Source organism: Biomphalaria glabrata, chromosome 14, assembly GCF_947242115.1.
Source record: "Biomphalaria glabrata chromosome 14, xgBioGlab47.1, whole genome shotgun sequence".
NCBI lineage: Eukaryota > Metazoa > Mollusca > Gastropoda > Planorbidae > Biomphalaria > Biomphalaria glabrata.
This window is the reverse complement of record NC_074724.1, coordinates 11,795,407-11,816,052: the sequence shown is the minus strand read 5'-3', so window position 1 is coordinate 11,816,052 and position 20,646 is coordinate 11,795,407. Positions and strand designations below refer to the sequence as shown.

Genomic DNA, 20,646 nt, shown 5'->3' with positions numbered 1-20,646 from the left:
ATCAATCCTCCGGATAACAGAACTTTATAAACGGTTCATTTCACTAACTTTTAATACGGCCTTATATTCACAATTTCTAGAACTTTAAGAATGAATAGGTTACATTTTCTTGATTTATCTTCTATGACAAGTGAAATAATTAGTGATCTTTTTTTGTGAGTGAAAGAATGAAGATCATGACGTATATTTCATGTAGTTTTTTCCTTCAGTAGAAACATATTTATATGCGTTTCAAAAAACTATAAAAGATGTTTCGAAGTCTTACCGTTGTTTGGCACAACTGCTTCTGTCACATCTTTTTTAGTATTCTCTGCTTTTGTAGCTACAAGACGGAAAAATAACAATAAACAAAATATTAAAAATGCGTTAAAAATACAGCAAGATTCAAGATTAGGTCAGGAGGAACTAAAGTGTACAAACAAGACAGAGTGAAATGATTCAAAGCTTCGTAACTTTTTAAAAGTTGTGCCGTGTATATATCTACAGAGAGAAAGATAAGAGACAGAGGGGGGTAGAGAGAGAGAGAGAGAGAGAAGCAAAGACCGAAAAAAAAATTGTTCATTAGGAAAGTGTTTAACAAAAAGTTTATTTCAAAAGCTTACCTTCGTTGACTGCAGATGATTCAGTTGTAGCGTCATTGTTCACATTATTCTCTTTTGTGACTATACAAAGTTAAAAAAAAACATATTCTTCTTTATGAAGCCAATGAGTTGCAAGAGTAAGCACTACTACATTTCGAATGATAGATTAAAAACAAAACTATTTTCTGACCCGCCTCATTTCCTTAAACCCGATTAAAAAATAATCTTGGTTACGCCCATGTATTCATCTACATAGAGTATAAAAAATTCTAGTAGAATGTCATAGATCAAGAACTGTAAACATTAAATGTCAGTAGTCTAGTCTAGAGTACTATATATAGCTAAAGATATAACAAGGTTACAAAGACAATTGTGGAAACACAAACTCAAAATCGGCCCCTGAAGTTGTCCACCCAGGCAGGTAAAAGACAGGTTACTCCATTTTCAGAAAGAACATCAGGATGAAATTCTATCAAAGACAAACGTCAGAGAAATATGGAAAAGGAAGGTTGACAGATCTTGTGTGGTGCTATTAATAGTGATTAGTTGAAAAAAATGTATATTTTTATTTAAAAAAAACAACTGCTTGCATAAGCGTTTTAAAAAATTAGTTATTTCACTTTCCGAAAAGAAAAAAAAGTAGCCGTTGCATCAGAACTTGGAATGGTCTAAGATACCATGATGTCGGATTTTCACTATCTTTCTAGTTTACGAGATCTAAACGGGACGCACGGATGGACAGACATTTCACACAAAACAAATAGCGTCTTTCCCGTTTCGGGGGCCGCTAAAAATGAAATTGTGTATTAATTATTACCTTTTCTACACCTATGTATATTGTCCCCCATTTGTTCCAGAGCGTCTATTTATTTATTCAACTCTTTACTAAGTACACGCGAGTTCAAAACAAACGCACAGGCGGAATGATTCTTCAAGCCAGCGGCCGTTTTCCTACCTCACAGCCCGCTTCTCTTTTACGGCCTTTAACTTTGTGCTCCCCCAACTGAACCTTGAAGGATGACTTTAGATAGTAAGTCATGTTTTACAACAGAACCAGCTCAGCCTTCGTCTCTTCAAAGCATTAAGGATATTTTATTTTGTTGACAACCAAAGTGTTGACTTGTCAAAGTACAAACCTATTTGCATTCTTTTCCTGGTATCGGATAACGATCAACCCAGAGTTTTCAGTGTGTTGACAATGACTTAGTAATTTGTTCCCCACAAATACAGATATACAGTTACATTTCTAGGAAAGACGTTAGACCCTTTTTTCTAAGTTTTTAAAATTCAGGTTCACCTATGAATTTGCAAGCTAATAAAGGAATTGTAAAAAAGAAAGCTTGTTTCGTGTTATATATAGACTTAGACTTAGACTTAGGTCCTCCCGCGCCGTTCGGCGCATTGGGCGGCAAGCTGTCTCCATAATGATCTGTCACTGGCAATGTCTGAAGCCTCTTCCCATCTGGTGTCCACTGTTCTGAGGTCCTCCATGAAGGTGTGTCGCCAGGTAATACGAGGACGTCCCTGTTTGCGCTTTCCTCGTTTTGGCTTCCATGTTATCGCAACTCTTGGTGTGCGTAATTCATTTTGACGTAGAACATGTCCCGCAAACCTCATGCGACGCTCAGTCACAACCTCACTAAGTGTTCGACTCCCAGTTCGGCAAAGGATTTCCTTGTTTGAGATCCGGTCTGTGTAACTGACTCCCAAAATCCGTCTCAGCCATCTCTGTTGAGCCACATTTAGTCTTTTCTCAATTTTGACAGATGACTTCCACGTCTCACATGCATATGTAGCAGTTATATATAGAAAGATAGATATACAGACAGACAGACAGACAGATAGACAGATAGATAGATAGATAGATAGATAGATAGATAGATAGATAGATAGATAGATAGATAGATAGATAGATAGATAGATAGATAGATAGATAGATAGATCTAAGATAGATAGATAGATAGATGTTCATAAATGTAATTGCTATAATGTAATCTAGACATGCTTACTTGTGTCAGGTGGCTGCTTTTTCCTGCGTTCGGTTGACACATTTGCTTTAATCGTAATATCGTTTCGTGTGACCACTAGAGGACACCATGACAGACAGGTGAAACATATGCATGAAATCAATAGGTTTAACTAAAGCTAGATCAGTTAGCTGCGACTAAAAGGCAGGCGTAGTTCAGAGTTTTGACTGCAAACGTCAGCACTGAGCTTGCTTTTTAGTATTTTTTTAAATAGTACTTTAGTCAGAAACATAGTAAAAAAAATAATTTGAAGGAAAATAGGCCATCCTTACATTAAATGTATATGCATTCTTTTAAACACAAATACATTCAGCTGTTATAAAGTTATGGAGATGGTACCCTCTTGTCGAGCCTTGCGATGATAATAATAATTTAATATATAGCGCGCTGTTAACAAACGAAAGGCGCTGTGATAACATTACAAACACAAACACGAGAGCAAAAATGACAAACTCATCTAAAAAAAACAATTTAAACAGGAAGGTCTTAATGTTCTTCTTGAACGTAGTGTAGCATTTTGTCTGAGATCAATGGGGCGTGAGTTCCTAGTCTTTGGTCTGTGCAATGAAAAAGCCCGCAGACCATAGCTTAATAGGGAGAAACGTAGCACCACTAGAAGCGTTGAGTCCATTGAGCGCAGGGCTCTGTGAGGGACACATAGAGTGATCAGTTCGCTAAGGTACAAGGGTATCTCTTTATTAGTAATTAACAAGGTAGTCGTGTAGCCAACACAACGACACACCGCCCATTCTTTTTCCAACGTATGACACATGCCCATTTGAGCTGTCCTGAAAATGCCAATTACCAAAATTCACTGGAAGTCAAACTCGGGACGCCTAGGTTCGGAAGCCAAGAGCTTCAGCACTAAGCCACCAGTTTAACTTGTACAGAAAGAATGTTCTAAAAGACTAAAAAAAAAGGTTCATACATAAACGTTCTCTCTCTTACCTGCTGTCATCTCGCTTGTATAAGGTCCTTCATCCTCTGGATTTGCTACAAGCGGAAACAGCAACAGGAAAGCTTTGGCATGGATGAGATCAATATTTTATGGCTATGATTATGGCTATGGTTATGGCTATAGCTATTTCTATAGTTATTGTTCTGGTTATTGTTATGGTTATAGCTAAGGTTAGCTATTGTAATAGTTATGGTTATGGTTATGGCTATAGTTATGGCTACGACCAGCCCCCCCCCCCCCATTACTTTTCCCCAACTAAGGGCAGGTACCCGTTAAATGATTTGAACCAACTACTACCCACTCTGAAGGCGGACTACTTTTTCGTGCGCCACCCGGTATGTCGCCTTGATGTCTCATCGACAAAGTGTGAGCATTAAATACTGAAAGAATTCGGTTCGCACCACAGTGCCGGACTTTATCAAGTGTAGGCCCTGATTTTAATAATCGCTCCAATCCAATTTCAATTTGATAGAAATAATCTGAATAATATTAATACATCTAAAAGCATGTCATATTTGTGAGAAAAAAATGTAGCTACTTGTAAATTTATCCTATTTCCCTTCTGTTTTTAATTGTAATATGAATATTTAATAGCAATATTTTGATTTTATGAGTATTTTGATTTAAGATTATTTTTGACATGTGGAATCCACTTTTTAGGATAAGCCCCTCTGCAGCTGCACAATCTTTCACTTTCTTAAGTCCAGCCCTGCATTGATCCATTAATTTTCGGTTCTAAATGTAGAATTATTTTTAAAAAAACATGTTTTATCTTATCTTATTAAAAACAGAAGTTATTTAAAAAAACACCTACCATCATCTCCATTGGCTTCCTGTTTGGATACATCAGTGACAACCACGTCTGATGTTATTGTCACTGCCTCGGTCTGGTCTACAGTACTTTCTGGTCACCAAGTCACGTGGTTTACAACATAAACAAACATTAGAGTAGCCCGCACGACAACTTACATTTTACTACAAAATCAACTCGTTGTGGTCACCACCGGACAAAGCTGGACATGACTTAGAGACAAACATCACGCGTTTGGCGTGAGTGAAAACTTTGGTTTCTTATAGTTATAAAGTTTTTTGTTTGGTGAAATGCACAAAATGTAAGACAAATTTCCATACGGACAATAAAGATTATTATTATTATTATTATTATATTATTTGTTTCAATATGTGTCACTATTTTTAAATCAATGGAATAATGCTGGAAACTAAATCTTAGCACAAGAAAAAGATATAACATCAACGAATTAGTTTGACGATTTAAAAGAATGTTTCTACAGTCATTTTGTCTGTAACCTTATTTGCGACATTAGTTCATTGGTTAAAGAACAACGACATATACATTTGAATGTGGGGACAAGCCGAACTCTATAGATTTACTCATGTAAAGTAAAAAATGGAGTCTTCTTTCTTAATATCCTACTATAAACAGCTGCTGACCGGGAAAAAAATGGAGGGTTATGGTTATGCAAACTGTCATAAGACACAGTACGATGAAAGTAAGGAAGAGAAGATAATGATGTTGATAATGATGAAAGTCAATTCAATTAAATTCCAAGCGCTATAAAGCTTGGTCGAGAGGCTAAGTACACTCAAACTTGGCTTGGCTTTGCTACCTATGAAAGGGGATCGACCACCCGACTCGGCAGAGATGTGTTTACTAAGCGCCTATAGGCAGCACGGAAAACCTTCTCCCAGATACCCCCTCTACCCTCTGGTCCTTCTTAGGACTATGTTCATTGCATGTGTCGGGATTGAAAAAGAGCTCCAATAAACATGTCACAGATCCAAACGCCGTTTCTCTCATTTTCATAAATGGCTAGGGTGGCACAATGAAGGAAAAGTGTTGGGGGTACCATGTGTACTCGGCCTTCGACCTCGTCTCTACTACAAGCGTCTTGAGTTTCAATAGCATTGGCTCATCTCTCGACATTTATAAACCTATTCAACTAGTCACACAGTAAGCAATGCATAGCCTTCTTGTCACTTTCTTTCCCATACATAAATACTAGTCTTGTAGTCACTTAGTCACCTAATCATCATGTTAAAGTTACCTAGACACATTCACAGCTAATTTCATAGTCGCCTGCTCTCGTAGTCATAAAGACACAGCCCAGTAAGTAACGGTCAATTAGTTAACGTCACATAATCAGCTAGTGTTAAAAATAAATGACATACCTTCTTTATAATTGGCGTCTTGTTTGGTAATTTTACTGCTAATTGGATCTGCAGTGTTTTCCTCTGTGACTGTGCCATTTACCTTCGCGGTAGTCTCTATCAGATATACATTAAGAAAGAATTGACTAGTATTCATAGTCAGTAGTGTGACTTAAAAGACTTTAAGAAACTGCCTTAATCCGTACCATGTCTTAAAGACTGATAGGGTGTGAATACGGAGAGATAATCAAGACATAAATAGAGATAAATGGAGGGGAAAATAAAGAAAGGTTAAGAGAGATAAAGGGAGATCAAACAATATAGAGGAAGATTAAGTGAGACTAAAAAAGATTAACAAAGATGAAGGGAGGTCAAATAAGATGAAGGAAAGTTAAATAAGATGAAGGGAAGTCAAATAAGATGTAGGTAAGTCAAATAAGATGAAGGAAAGTCCAATAAGATTAACGGGAGATAAATAAGATGAAGTGAGACAAATAAGATGAAGGAAAGTCATATAAAAATAAGGCAAGTAAATTAAATAAGATGAAGGAAGGTCAAACAAGATGAAGGCAAATTTAATAATATAAAGGGAGATCAAATAAGATGAAGGGGAGTCAAATAAGATGAAGGGGAGTCAAATAAGATGACGAGAGGTCAAATAAGATTAAGTGTTAAATGCTATAAAGGGAGACCAAATATATTAAAGGGAGGTCAACGAAAATGAAGGGAGGTTAAGAACGATACAAGAAAGTCAAATAAGATTATTGGTGGAGCAGTGAATAGAGGGGAGCTCCAGGTTCAAGTAAAGTGTGATGAAGAACATTGAATGAAGAGTAATCAATACCAAGTGATTTGTATTAGAATACCAATACGGCTTATCACCTAGATCAGTGTTTCCCAAAGTGGGCTACGCTTACCCCCAGGGGTAGGGGAAGACTTTGAAAGGAGTACGTGTTGTACATCATTAACTATGCTGATGTCTTTAAAATGCTCTTTTATTATGTTATGATAATAAATTAAAGTGCGGTTGGTGGGGGCAAGGGGTACTCTTTATTGCAAAAATTATAAAAGGGGTACAGATAGGTCAAAAGTTTGGGAAACACTGACCTAGATCTCCAAAGAAATTAATTTTGTGTTCGTTTTTACAATTAAAATTCTTATGAAATGCTCAATTTGATGGACATTACATAAACAAGTACAGTCATTTCAACTTCAAAACTTCCCGTAATATTACCTATTCACGTTATCACCTAGTCTCATAATCACCCAGTCTCATAATCATCTAGTCTTATAATCCTCTAGTCTCATAATCACCTAGTCTCATAATCCTCTAGTCTCATAATCACCTAGTCTAATAATCATCTAGTCTCATAATCATCTAGTCTCATAATCACCTAGTCTTATAATCATCTAGTCTCATAATCACCTAGTCTCATAATCCTCTAGTCTCATAATCACCTAGTCTCATAATCATCTAGTCTCATAATCACCTAGTCTCATAATCATCTAGTCTCATAATCACCTAGTCTCATAATCATCTAGTCTCATAATCGCCTAGTCTCATAATCACCTAGTCTCATAATCACCCAGTCTCATAATCATCTAGTCTCATAATCATCTAGTCTCATAATCATCTAGTCTCATAATCATCTAGTCTCATAATCACCTAGTCTCATAATCACCTAGTCTCATAATCATCTAGTCTCATAATCACCTAGTCTCATAATCATCTAGTCTCATAATCACCTAGTCTCATAATCATCTAGTCTCATAATCACCTAGTCTCATAATCACCTAGTCTCATAATCATCTAGTCTCATAATCACCTAGTCTCATAATCATCTAGTCTCATAATCACCTAGTCTCATAATCACCTAGTCTCATAATCACCCAGTCTCATAATCATCTAGTCTCATAATCACCTAGTCTCATAATCATCTAGTCTCATAATCATCTAGTCTCATAATCACCTAGTTTTATAATCATCTAGTCTCATAATCATCTAGTCTCATAATCGCCTTGTAAAATAATCACCTAGTAAAATAATTACCAAGTAACATAATCACCTAGTTTCATGTTACGAGTTCCACCCAACTAATGGTCACTTAGTAAACGTTACCTTGTTATCTAAACACAAGCACAAAAAATGGCATACCTTTTAGTTCAATGGCGTCTTGTGAGGTATTTTTATTGATAATTGGATCTACATTGTTTTGATCTGTTCCTATTAAAATGACACCGAAAAAAAATATCAGAAGTGTTCATAGTCAGTAGTATCAGAATGCATGGGCGTAGCCAGGGGGGGGGGTTCTTGGGGTTCAAACCTCCCCCGAAATGAAATCCCCCCCCCCCCCGCAGGTGGGGGGACGGAATTAAGTGACTGATTTTTGCTTTCATTTTGTTTATTTTAGGTGAGATTTTAATACTAAATCATCACTTACCACAGCACAGCCGAGGCAGTTTTGAGTTAAAACCCCTTTACCAGGGGTTTTTTAAGTTTAAATCCCCCTACCAGGGGGTTTTGAGATTTTAAAAACCCCTATCAGGGGGTTTTGAGATACAAATCCCTCTACCAGGGGGCTTTGAGTTTAAAACCCCCTACAGGGGTTTTTGAATTTTAAACCCCCTACCAGAGGTTTTTGCAGTTAAATACCCCTCTTCTATAAAACAAAACAAAAAAAAATGCAAACAACAATCCCCAAATTCCAACAGCACAGATGAGGAAGATTTTGATTTTAAAACCCCATCCAAAATTTACGATAACCCCATCTTCAATAAAAAAAAAAAAAAAGCAAATTACACACTCAAAATTCTATGAGCGTAGCCAAAGGGGTTTTGAGTTTAACCCCCCCCCCCTCCAGTTGGGGTTTGAAGCTAAAAAGTACCTCTTCAATATAAAAAAAAAGCAAATTACACACTATAAAATCTATGAGCGTAGCCAAAGGGGTTTTGAGTTTAAATCCCCCTCCTCCAGATGGCTTTTTCTTTAAAGTTTAAAACCCCTCCAGATGGTTTTGAGTTTAAAATTCCCTTACAGAGCGTTTAGAGTTGAAAACCTCTCTCTTCAATATTATTTTAAAGCAAACTACAGTCACCAAATTCTATGATCGTAGCTAAATGGGGTTTTGAATTAAAAATTTTTAGTTTAAAACCCCTCAACAGATGATTTGACGAAAAAAACTTTCCTTTTCGATATAAAATCTAAAGCGAAATACAGGCATGTAATTCCAAGAGCGTAGTCAAGAAAGGTTACAAATTTCTACCAGTGGCTTGGGCTCCATTAATTAAGTGTGAATAGTCTTCTGCCGAAATTGAAAATTATTAAATGTGTCTCAACAAAGATGGCTAAGACAGATTTTAGAAGTCAGTCATAGAGATCGGGTCTAAATCAAAGAAATCATATGCCGAACTGGGAGTCGAATCCTTAGTAAGGTTGTGACAGAGCGTCGCATGAGGTTTTGCGGGACATGTTTTCCGACAAAATGAATTACGCAAAATAAGAGTTGCGGAAACAGCTTGCCGGAAAATGCGCCGAACGGCGCGAGAGGGTTTAAGTCAGTAAGAATAGTACACTAGGTTTTTGAAATAAAACTTTTTAATAGCAAGATAGTGCACTGTAGATACCTCAGAATATGCATTTTGTTGGCTTTCAATACCAGAAATAATGCTCGGCGGCGGGGCTTCGCCCCGCGCTGGGGAAGCGCTGCGAACTCCCCCTGACCCCCTTGCTAGCAAGGGCTGGGAGTCTACAATAAACAATAAACGTCTTGCGAAAGGGTCAGAATGTAATAAAGATTAATTATGTACACACACACACACACACATATATATATATATATATATATATATATATATAATTTTTTTTCGAGGGGGGGGGGTGGATTCCCCCCCCCCCAAAAACCCTCCCCGAAAAAAAATCCTGGCTACGCCCATGTCAGAATGTCATTTGGTCAGAAAAGCTGCAGCAAAATTATGCATAAAGTTGCATAAAGGAAGAATTGTCATTTTTTATAAGGAGAAAATCAATCGATCTACATTACCTTCAAGTTGCATAAAGGAAGTATTGTCCTTTTTTAAAAAAATATTTTAATGTTGTTCTGGTTTAACTATATATTTCAATCTATGTCATTTTCCTATTCTATTTCTATTTGACAAGATCTAGACTCAACATCTAGACAGAAGTTTGAAAAAACAAAACTAGCAAGTAGCAGTAATACATAAAACATTGGTCCGTAATTTACATGTACACACACAATCAGAACATAGTAGAAGAACATAAAGATAAAAGAAAGTTTCTTATTCCATATGCTGGGAAACTTGTACAAGGCTCCTTTCTTCCCTAGTCCCATTAGAGCATGGAATAGGCTCCGAAATCAGCCAGAAAACCAAATAATTACAGAGAACATAATAGTTTTCTCTTTTGAAGTAACGTCTGTAATTTATACGATCCACATAATAAGGTCTGTATTTTATAAGATATGATGATAATAATAACTATTTAGGAGATAACGTAATTGTCTCCTCTTTTGAAGTAAGGGTTGTAATTAATAAGATCTATAGATCTAGAGTCTACGTTATAATAAGTATCCTATATCAGTATATGATAGATCTAAATTAGTTACCGGTTTTAAAAACACAAAGACTCATGAAGAAAACGGCTGCAGATACACATTTATATATTTTAGTCATCATGTCTACTCAGCAATCTGGTGAATGAATCGCGAAATTCTAGATTTACTTGATGTTAAGACCAATACTAATCCAAAAGCACAGGCTAGTATAGTTGTAGTTCCAATTGAAAAAAAAGCATTAGCATTTCCGGTTTGACTCTGTGTGTGTGCGCTGATTTTGGTTTAGAAATCTGAAATCTCCATACAAATCTTTACAGTTTATGAGTAGCTTGACAAAATGAAACCTGTAGTTTTCCTGGTGCGCAATTTACAAACTACATCCAAATTTGAAAGCACAAATTACAAATTCTGAACTTAGATTCACTAAATGTTGATTAGAGATTGTAATTGATTTTAATGTGTCCTCTTTCAACCAAAACACCATGTTCTTCGTGTGGTATTTGGCTGTATTGTTACAAGATATACTTGTATATAAAGGTAGGAATACCATAGAAATCCTAATCTAGATCCACGAATTTTACACAGCGTACACACAGTTCATCTGCCTGGGGCCTCACTTTCTAACTTGGCCTGCACTAAAAATAAAAAATAAATATATACATACTAAATATAGAAAAGGGAAAAAAAAAGATTAATAAGTATTAAATAGCGACATATTGTAATTTGTCATTACCAAACATTGATCCTTTTTTTTTAAATTAAAGCCTTTAAGAGCGTGTAAGGATCTCAGTACACTAAGCATGAGAGTTGTTAAATATTCAAATCCAACACTACCTAGATCAGAAGTTAAACAGAAGTTTGAACTAAATGTACAAGTCTAACCTGAAGAGCCACAGTGGGCAAATTTTGAGACCCGTGTTTGTTGTATTAGGACCTGTTATTGGTAGGGCAATGGGAAGTCTGGTTCTTTATTCGTTAGCCATAGTGTAAAGCAATCGTTTCAATCATGATTGATAAGCTATGCATTTTATTTTTCTACTCACCAAGTTTCCGACGCTCAAAATTTTAATGTGGAATCACTGCTTTGGAGTGATCCGGATTGCACCGTAGGAAAGATTTCCCGGGAGATGGTTTATAAATTTTCGCTGTCCTTCCAGCGAAACGTTGAATGCAAAGATGAAACCAACACTTCGGGTGGAGCCAGGCCTAGTGGTCAGGAAATGAAACCCTCGACTAAAATATCCCTGACCTGGTGGAAAAAGATCTGTCTCCACTCAACAGGAAATCCAAACACGCAGTGGACGTTGGTAAGTACCAGACATTAACACATTCCTTAAGGTTGGATTTTGTAGTGAGTAATCTCTATGGGTGCCTGGTTGTGTGGTATGCGCTTTGGGTTGTTGTCACGACGGTTCAAACCCTATTCATCTCCATTCCAAGCTGTTATAAAACATATTAAGTGGATAATTTATAGTCAGTCACTTTTAACCAACATTTATAAGAATGCAAAGTTGCAGACTCAATGAAAATGTATGCTGCAGCTGCACACGCGTGTTTTGACTCGCCTCTTCTTAGGTGACTCGTGATGTTTCTTAATGTCTTATAAAGATTGTGGTGATTGTCTTTCCTTGACGACTGATCTCTTGAAATGGATAGACGAACATTCGGTACAGGACTACAAATGAGTGGAAACATTTGAAAAGCAAAGCTTATATTATTAAGTGAAGTGAAAGGACCATCCTATTAATGCGATATTTGTCAAGATTGTAATTTATATCTCCCCTTATTCTTCATAAAAACAAAATTAATTTACGTCTAATTAATCAACTAATTGGTTATATCTTTTCATTGATGTATGTGTTGTTTGTTATCGACAATGAATAATTGTGCACATTTTCAACTGGTTTCTAGGAAGGGGAAATGGCGAAAGAAATGTGTAAAAGAATCCAAGCTGAGAGACAGACAGACAGACAGACAGATTTAATTCATATAAGCATAGTCAAATATTTTTTTTGTTATCAAAATATGCCTATTAAATTTATATATATATATATATATATATATATATATATATATATATATATATATATATATATATATATATATATATATATATATATAAAGTGCATCTATATTGAAGTTAGAAATAGTAAAGACTAGAAATCCTCTCGGAATATCCCAATAGTAGGACCGGCACAGAACAACCATCATCTACACGTGATCCCGTCTGAGGCAGAGGTCATAAATCAGTATCTTCCTGGCGTGTCGGTGTTAAGGCGAGTCTCTCCAACTGTACCCATGTCTTGCCAATTTCCTTGACATCTGCTTCCAAATCTTAAAGTAAACAAGTTTCCTTTTTCAGACTTTGTGATCTAGGACAGATGATGTAAAGGCCATCTGTTTCTGTGGAAACACAGTTACCTAGGGTGGCATGTGGCCAGCACAATGACCAACCGCTTTTTGCACTCCAATTTCTAAAGGACATTTTCGAAGGTGGCCAAATCAGACGTCCTAGAATGCATCATTAATGAAACGACATTTTTTTTACAAAACTTATAGCATCAAATCAGTCTGTCTGTCTGTCTGTTTGGCCAAAAGTTTGTACGACTTATTTCTCACACCCAATCTCGGATCAAGCTGAAAGTATTTCTTTTACCTGATATCATCGAATCAAAAACATAATTAACCAATTAGTTAATTCATCATCATTATCTTTCCCTTGTGTTCCTCGTGAAACACAGGCATCAGTAAAGACACGCCAATCTCCGCGGTCTCTTGCTAGTTTTTAATGGCTTCTCAACTCTTTCCTGTCCTCTCGGATTCATCTAATATACTGCGTCGCCATGTTCTTTTTGGTCTTCCTCTGCGTTTTGTTCCCTAGGGTTCCACTCTTAGACCTGCCTAGCTCTGTTGTTAGTATCTTTTCTCAGGGTGTGACCAATCCATTTCCACTTCCTCTCTAAGATCTGCACCTCTATATTTTTCTGCCCACTCATCTCCCACAGTTTGGTGTTTTCTACTTTGTCATACCAGTGTATTTTTAGGATATTTCTCAGGCATCTGTTGATGAAGGTTTGTACTTTTTTTGTTGTTGCTTCAGTTGTTCTCCATGCTTCAGAACCACACAATAGGACAGCCTTGACATTAGAGTTAAAGATTCTTTTTTTAGTCTTATTTGAGATGTGAGGAGATTTCCAGGTTGGTTTTAGCTGTGTAAATGTCTGACGTACTAGTTTTATACGGCGTTTAATTTCTTCATCTGTTCCACCTGATACACTGACTACACTCCCAAGGTATATATTGTCTACTTGATCTATGGTCTCAGAATCCAGTTGTATGTCTCAAATTTATTTGTTTTTTACTTTAAGTATTTTTTTTTGGTGATTTATTTTGAGGCCTACTTTTTTTCCTACTTCACTTAAAGCTGTGACCATTTCTTGCATATCCTTTAGTCTCTATGATAATAAGGCTATGCCATCAGCGAATTCCAGATCATCCAGCTTTGATGTGAAAGTTTTTTGCGTACTGTACTTTGAATTAGATCAGGCTTCTTTGGTGACCCAATCCAATACTAGAAGAAACAAGAGTGGTGAAAGAAGACATCCCTGTTTGACTCCTCTTGTGACTTGTGGAAATTCCTCTTAAAGCCCATAGTGGGCTCCGTGACAAATAAAACCATCATAAAGTTAGGTAATTACCTATTGGTAATTAATTATTTTGTTTGGTAGTTTACACAAGGGAGAAAATTAGTATTCAATGAGTTGGAGGTATAAGCTGAATTAGTCCCCTTTATAGATCGTCGTCTGATTCTTAGTGAAAACAACATAACAAAATAGGACGTGAATAAAGAAACAAAAGATAAATTTACAATCTTCCAAGTTTGTAAGCTCTCCATAGTGTTGGCTTGAGAAGTCTGAGAAGGCTTGAATAACCCTAACCCTAACCTTTTTTATTTTTATAAATGCTTTTTTATTGTTAGTTTAGATATAGCACGAATTTTATTGCATGACTGATCCAAACTAATTGATATTTGAAACAACCATGCTTAATATAAGCTTTGTTTGTTTGTCATATTAAAAGTACTTTTGTGTATTTACTTGTGTGTTCTGTCAGTTGTTCTGTAAGAACATCTCCGCCTGTAACTGCAAAGACTTCAACAAGATCTTCTTCATGTGTGACGAGTGCTCCAAGAACACGCCGATGAAAAAATACTTCCGGCTGAACATCTGGAACAGAATGGAATACAGCCAGAAATTTCTGAGACTCAGCTACGAGGATTCGCAGCTGTGTTTTCTGAGTGAAGAATATGTGTTCCAGCTACCTAGAGTGTTAGGTAGGTCAGTTAGGATTACATCAAGATAAAACTACATTGTAAGTAGGATATAACTCTCTCCATGCGGCGTTACTCTCAGGGAGTAATTGACTATTTAAATTTAATTCACTATCGTTTAATGTTTAACTTTCTCTTTCTCTCTTTGTTTTCTCGTTTATTTTGAGGATGTGAGAGTTTTTGTTCTTTGTTTGCTTTTAAAAAGACAACAAAGTGTTAGTGGTTCCTCTTTTTTTTTTGCGGGACCTTGAAAAAATGTAAATAATATAATTTCTTGTACCATTTGTTCATGGCCTATGGAATTGGAAGTGACAAATTGAGCTTATATTTATCGATTTAATGAACTGGTTTAATATTTCGTAAATTGATTTTTTTAAAATTAATATATACCTATATTTCCTTTTTCCCGTACTCAGTTTCAAATTCAATAAGATGAGCAGATATTTCTGGAGTGAAAGCGGGACAGATAGTGGTAATAGGACGTTTAAAGAACAGGCGTAGGTTTTCTTAACATTCCTTTCAATACATTAGATCAGTAGTTCCCAAACTGTATTCCGCGGAACCCTATTTTCCACGACGTCAGAATAAATATTCCACGTACTTCTGGAACAATTAACTTGTAGGCCAACTCGTAAATTACCATCTAAAAAATAATCAAATTGTTCCACTAAATCAGGGGTTCTCAACCTGTGGATCGCGACCCCCTTGGAGGTCGATTGACGATTTGGCAGGGAGTCGCCTAAGACCATCGAAATGTGGATTTTTTTTTCCATTCTACTATTGCTGTATGTATTTGTTTGGGGGGGGGGGGGTCGAGGCAGACTGGAGGATTGTAAAAAGGGGTCACCGAGCATAAAAGGTTAAGAACCGCTGCGCTAAATACTACAAATGTGCTGAGTATTTCGTTAAGGAAAAAGTTTGGGAAACATTGACTTAGATACATCACAATGTACACACACAATGTACACACAAAATGAACACACACCATTTGTCTGTTCTAGTTTCTTAATGCTTTCTTGAGTTGAGGGATCCCAAACAGAGTATGCATATTTTATCTTTGGCCTAACTAATGTTGAATACACACACAATGTACACACACAATATACACAATCAATGTAGACACAATGTACACATATAATGTACATGTGCAAAGCACACACAATGTTTACGCAATGTATAGATACTATGAACATACAATGTAAACACACAAGGTACACACAATGGATACACATAATAAATTAAATAATTGCAGGTTTTCTGAAACGTTTTTTTTTTCTTAAAGTACGATCTTTCTGAAAGCATTTTTAAATAACCAGCTTGATCCGAAATGCATACTTCTTCGGGGAGGAACTATTCCTGCTTCTTTTCGTGTATTTCTGAACCAATTGATCGTGGCGTAATTAAAAAGCAATGTCGTTTCTAATTAATAATATGCCCTGTACGTTTTCATTATGTAGCAACCCATGAGAAATGGATCTCGAAATTTAAAAAACTGTTGAGAACCGCTATTTTAGAGCATAGCGTGGGGTGCCTGAGTCAGCTAGAAAAACCAATGACTTGACAGAGTCTAAATCATTGATTAACATGCACAACTAGATTGACCTATAGACACGCGTAAGACCTAATCATTTTTTTTTGAAGTACCGTCTGTATTTTATAAGATAAGATAAATTGCATGTTTTTTCTTTCCATTTGTTTACGTATCTTTATTATATTATCTTCAATGATTTTTTTTTAAATCAGGATCTCCTTTAGGTACTCTGGAGCTTGGCAGTGACCATGGCCTAGTCCTGAGCACTGTCAGTAACTGCTCACTGATTGTAAAACCCGGGGCGCAATACCGGCTGAAGGTTTGTGTCCACAACTTGTACAAACCTACAATAGAACTGAAGGTGGAAGGTCAGCTGACCGTCACCACTCAAGAAGACTGCATCACGGCTGCTGTCAACTTCGATTACCTTCAGCTGCCAACTTTTATGTCAATTAAGTCCGAGGACAAGTGTGATGAGATCAAGAAATATTATTGCAGTATTGGCCGTAAGATATAGTTCATGTGTTCTGACAGGGAAGATAGGGTTAACAAATAAATCTGTCGGATATTTTTGCAGTATTGGCCGTAAGATATATTTCATGTGTTCTGACAGAGAAGTTAGGGTTAACAAATAAATCGGTCGGATATTATTGCAGTAGATATAACTAATGTGTTTTGACAGGGAAGATAGTGTTAACAAATAAATCTGTCGGATATTATTGCAGTATTAGCCGTTAGATATAATTCATGTGTTCTTGCAGGGAAGATAGGGTTAACAAATAAATCTGTCGAATATTATTGCAGTATTAGCCGTTAGATATATTTCATGTGTTTTTACAGGGAAGATAGGGTTAACAAATAAATCTGTCGGATATTATTGCAGTAGATATAATAAATGAATCCATCGGATATTATTACAGTATTGGCCGTAAGATATAGTTCATGTGTTCTGACAGGTAAAATAAAAGTTAGGAAATGAATCTTTCGTATGGCTGTGGATGGTAAGACATAAGTTACACAAAGTCTTTCTTTATGAACTGTTTATAAAACGTTACAAGGAGTGCGGTGATTGTTATTTGTAGTTCACAGTTTCTGATATCTACAAATATTTTATTTATAGTATTTTTGACAAAGAGGAAGGCTTTTATGTCTCTACTGACACTTTTTAATACAATATGTCACTATTGACATATCAATCTTACGGGTTTTAAGAACAAACAAAGAAATGCTCTGCTTAAGTCCAATTTCACCAGCATGTATGTTTTACTAAAAATATCAAACCTCCACCTAACCTGCATATCTTACCAAAAGTGTACCCATGGGTACTGCCAATGAGTTTGTGTGAAAACACAAGTTTCACGAAGTCTTGATTTATGAACAGATTATAAAACAGTATTAGGATTTTGTTTATTTTCATTTGTAGTTCATAGCCTCTGACATCTACTAATATTTTATTTAAAGTATTTTTAACAAAGAGGAAGGCTAAAATGTTTTTACTAACAATTTTCAATACAATATTTCACTATTGGCTTACCAATCTTACCAGCAATGAAACCACCTGCGAAACGCATTTTCGTTGTACTAAAAATATTAAATCTGCACTTCACTTGCATATCTTGCTCAAAAACGGGCCAATAGGTGCTGCCATTGAGTTTGTATGAAAACATATGTCCGCTTGCAATCTTGCTTTATGAACTGTTAATTAAACATTGTATCATATCATGCGTGTGTTTTTTGTTTTTTTTCAGTTGAACCAGATGTCTCTATTTATTACGAGGACATGCCCATTACGATCACAGAAGAGAGTCGAACCTGTGTCTTCCATTTGCACAGGGACGCTACGAACATGATCCACATTTGTGTCAAGAACTTTCCCTACTTCTACTTAAGTATTGAGTTTGAATCCCGAAGAGTGATCATTGCGCTCAACCCCTTCTCCTGTTTGACTGTTACCTTTATGAAGATTACAGTGTTGACAAGTTTATTGGTGACTGTCAAGGATCTGGCATTTCAGGATGTTATCCTTTACACCTGTCAGTACATCTTCTGCTAACGCACAAATGATATGAAATCATAAATATAATGGATTACATTTCATAAATGTTATTACCTCTCCTGCTTGTGCACGTGATAAAGGTGAAAAGTAAAGTTACCCTTTCAGACCTTGTACGAGATAAATACATTTTTAAAATACCACATAAAAAATGACATTTTCATTAGTACTAGCCTACACATTGATTTTTGTCTTATTGTTACCATATAATGATATACAATAAAAATGTTTGTCGATTTTATTTATTTATGTTGACAATTAGTGTACGTTAGTGAAAATATATGCTGAATAGAACATTAATCATATTAGCGCTGTCATTTAAACCTTGAATGAGTGCCTGATTACATTGATTTGAAATAAAAATACTATGACTACTATTACAATCATATTTCTTTATATAAATTTGTATCTATATGAATAGCAAGATTGTAGACTGCTCATAGATAGAGATATAAGAAAATTTCATTACTTTACTCTCAGTGAACGAAGAAATTATTTCAGATCTGGGTTATTGACATATTTAAACTCTAGTTAATAAGTAGTAATGGCAAACATTATATTTTGTTTTTTGAGATGCTTAAAATCATTTATATTTAATACATTAGACAGTTAAGTCTTGACATCTAAAAAAAAATAACAATAATGAAAAAGAATCTAGATCTAACCAATCGCATTGCTTCACTCTTACAGGGGGTGTCAGGCCTAGTGACGACCTAGTTCTTAGCTATGATAGCCACTGGTACGGAAATACAGATCTAGAAGCATTTGGATAACATTTTCATCCACACCCCTAGAATCAAATGGATCGTGTGTCCTACTTATTTTAATAAACTATTTAGGGTAGATGTATCTTAGAATCTAAGTAGGTTTGTGTACCGGTCATAGTACCAATAATTCATAAAAGACTTAACCATTATTTACAAATAGAAAAAGAAACCTTATAAAATACTCAGAAAGACACAAAACATGGTGAAATGGGTTTTATTTCATATGCTAGGAAAAATTAGTAAAAGTGCTCTTTCTTCCCTAGTGCTATTAGAGAATGGAAATGGGTTGCCTGAATCAGCCAGTAAAACCAACAACTTAGCTTACTGTCATTTATTAAAATGCAAGACTACATTGACACTTGAAATGCGTGGTACATAATTATCTTCTTTTTTTGAAGTAACGTCTGTAATTTATAAGATAAGAAAACGACCACTCGTATTTTTCCTTGCGCAATAGTGTTTGGTGCATACTGAAAGGAGAAAATAAGACAAATGAAATGTTAGTCAAGCATGTAGATCTATCCGTAAACTGGATCACATGATTCTTAACGATTTATTGCTTTGCTTACTAGATTTACATCTAACTGTATAGACCTAGTTCTATTTAATTTATGAGATTTAAACTTTACCGTTGGGCTTTTATTTGAACAATAAGTCAATAAAATTTTTTAATAAATGAAGATAGATACTTTTCTAAAGCTGTAAATGACGGTTGCAAAAATAAATAATAATATTTATAGTGCAAAAACGTTAATAAGACACTTCTTCTATAGATATATGTATATATATTATCTAACATAATACAGACGTTACTTTATGAGTTTGTTTCGCTTTTACCTCAAAAAGTTAGGCCATTTCAGAACCAGAGGTTTCTCACGCCTCCCATAAAAAGACTAAACAAAACCGTCTGATTCAAACTTTTAAAACTTTTGTTTTCCTTTTATTTTTCTGGCTGTTTTATAGCTGATATGTGTTTAAGCTCATTGAGACTAAATTATGTTACAAGAGCTATAAAATTTACAAAAGTGTAATTTAGTTAGCCAATACGTAAATTTGCTTTGATATATCACTTTTGCTTGAAACTTTCTAGAGTTAACCAAAAGTTTCGGAATATCATAACTGGAATAAGTAAAGTTTGCCCTTGAGAGCATCACATGAGAATACCCGCTATATCCACCATAGCAGTTAACTCTATCAATAGGCCCTGTCAAGACACTATACAAGAAAAAAAAAATAAAGAGCTGAGCTTCCTTACGTGGAAACTGCTGCGCAGTTTATCTCAGACATAGGACCAGTCATCTCAAACTTCCATTACAAAAATGAGAAAGCAGAAGAATATGTCAGGCAGTTAGATTTAATATTGGCACATCACTACTAGAGAAATAAATAAACAAAATATCGACATGGCAACACAATATTTGTCTTAGTTATTACAGCAACGAAATTGCATAGACATTCTAGACTTAATAGAAGCGAGATCGACAAAAGGTTTGATTACTAAGCCCATAGATTAGAATAAATCTTTGCTTCATCTACATTACTGTCTCAATCAGCGATATCCACTGTTTTACTTAAGTAATGATCTGTACACGAGACTCACACTTGTATATACGTTACGTTACCACAATCAGCACTATTGCAATACAGCCCAATGATAGG

General features: G+C 35.6%; 2 protein-coding genes across 4 annotated transcripts in view; one reads left to right on the top strand and one right to left on the bottom strand.

The window, feature by feature from the left end:
* The window catches only part of LOC106052363 (uncharacterized), an 18,857-nt gene extending 8,290 nt beyond the window's left edge, over positions 1-10,567 (bottom strand). The window contains exons 1-8 of one of the 2 annotated variants that reach the window (XM_056009504.1): positions 10,358-10,567; positions 7,891-7,959; positions 5,757-5,852; positions 4,381-4,470; positions 3,557-3,601; positions 2,591-2,665; positions 603-662; positions 266-322 (exon numbers count right to left, since the gene is read on the bottom strand). In XM_056009504.1, coding sequence (XP_055865479.1) covers positions 266-322; positions 603-662; positions 2,591-2,665; positions 3,557-3,601; positions 4,381-4,470; positions 5,757-5,852; positions 7,891-7,959; positions 10,358-10,427 — 562 coding nt within the window. In that variant the 5' untranslated portion in view covers positions 10,428-10,567. Of the gene's footprint in view, positions 1-265; positions 323-602; positions 663-2,590; positions 2,666-3,556; positions 3,629-4,380; positions 4,471-5,756; positions 5,853-7,890; positions 7,960-10,357 lie in introns of both variants that reach the window. The other variant, XM_056009503.1, reaches the window with a different exon arrangement.
* Positions 10,568-10,674: 107 nt separating this feature from the next.
* LOC106070456 (uncharacterized) lies at positions 10,675-18,543 on the top strand. 2 transcript variants are annotated; one of them, XM_056009506.1, is made up of 5 exons: positions 10,675-10,843; positions 11,354-11,613; positions 14,420-14,639; positions 16,380-16,673; positions 17,916-18,542. In XM_056009506.1, the coding sequence occupies exons 1-5, from the start codon at positions 10,789-10,791 to the stop codon at positions 18,218-18,220; spliced, it is 1,134 nt and encodes a 377-aa protein (XP_055865481.1). In that variant the 5' UTR covers positions 10,675-10,788; the 3' UTR covers positions 18,221-18,542. The 2 variants fall into 2 exon arrangements, with proteins under 2 accessions (XP_055865481.1, XP_055865482.1); XM_056009507.1 differs by having other exon boundaries at positions 10,752-10,833; positions 17,916-18,543.
* Positions 18,544-20,646: the final 2,103 nt, after the last annotated feature.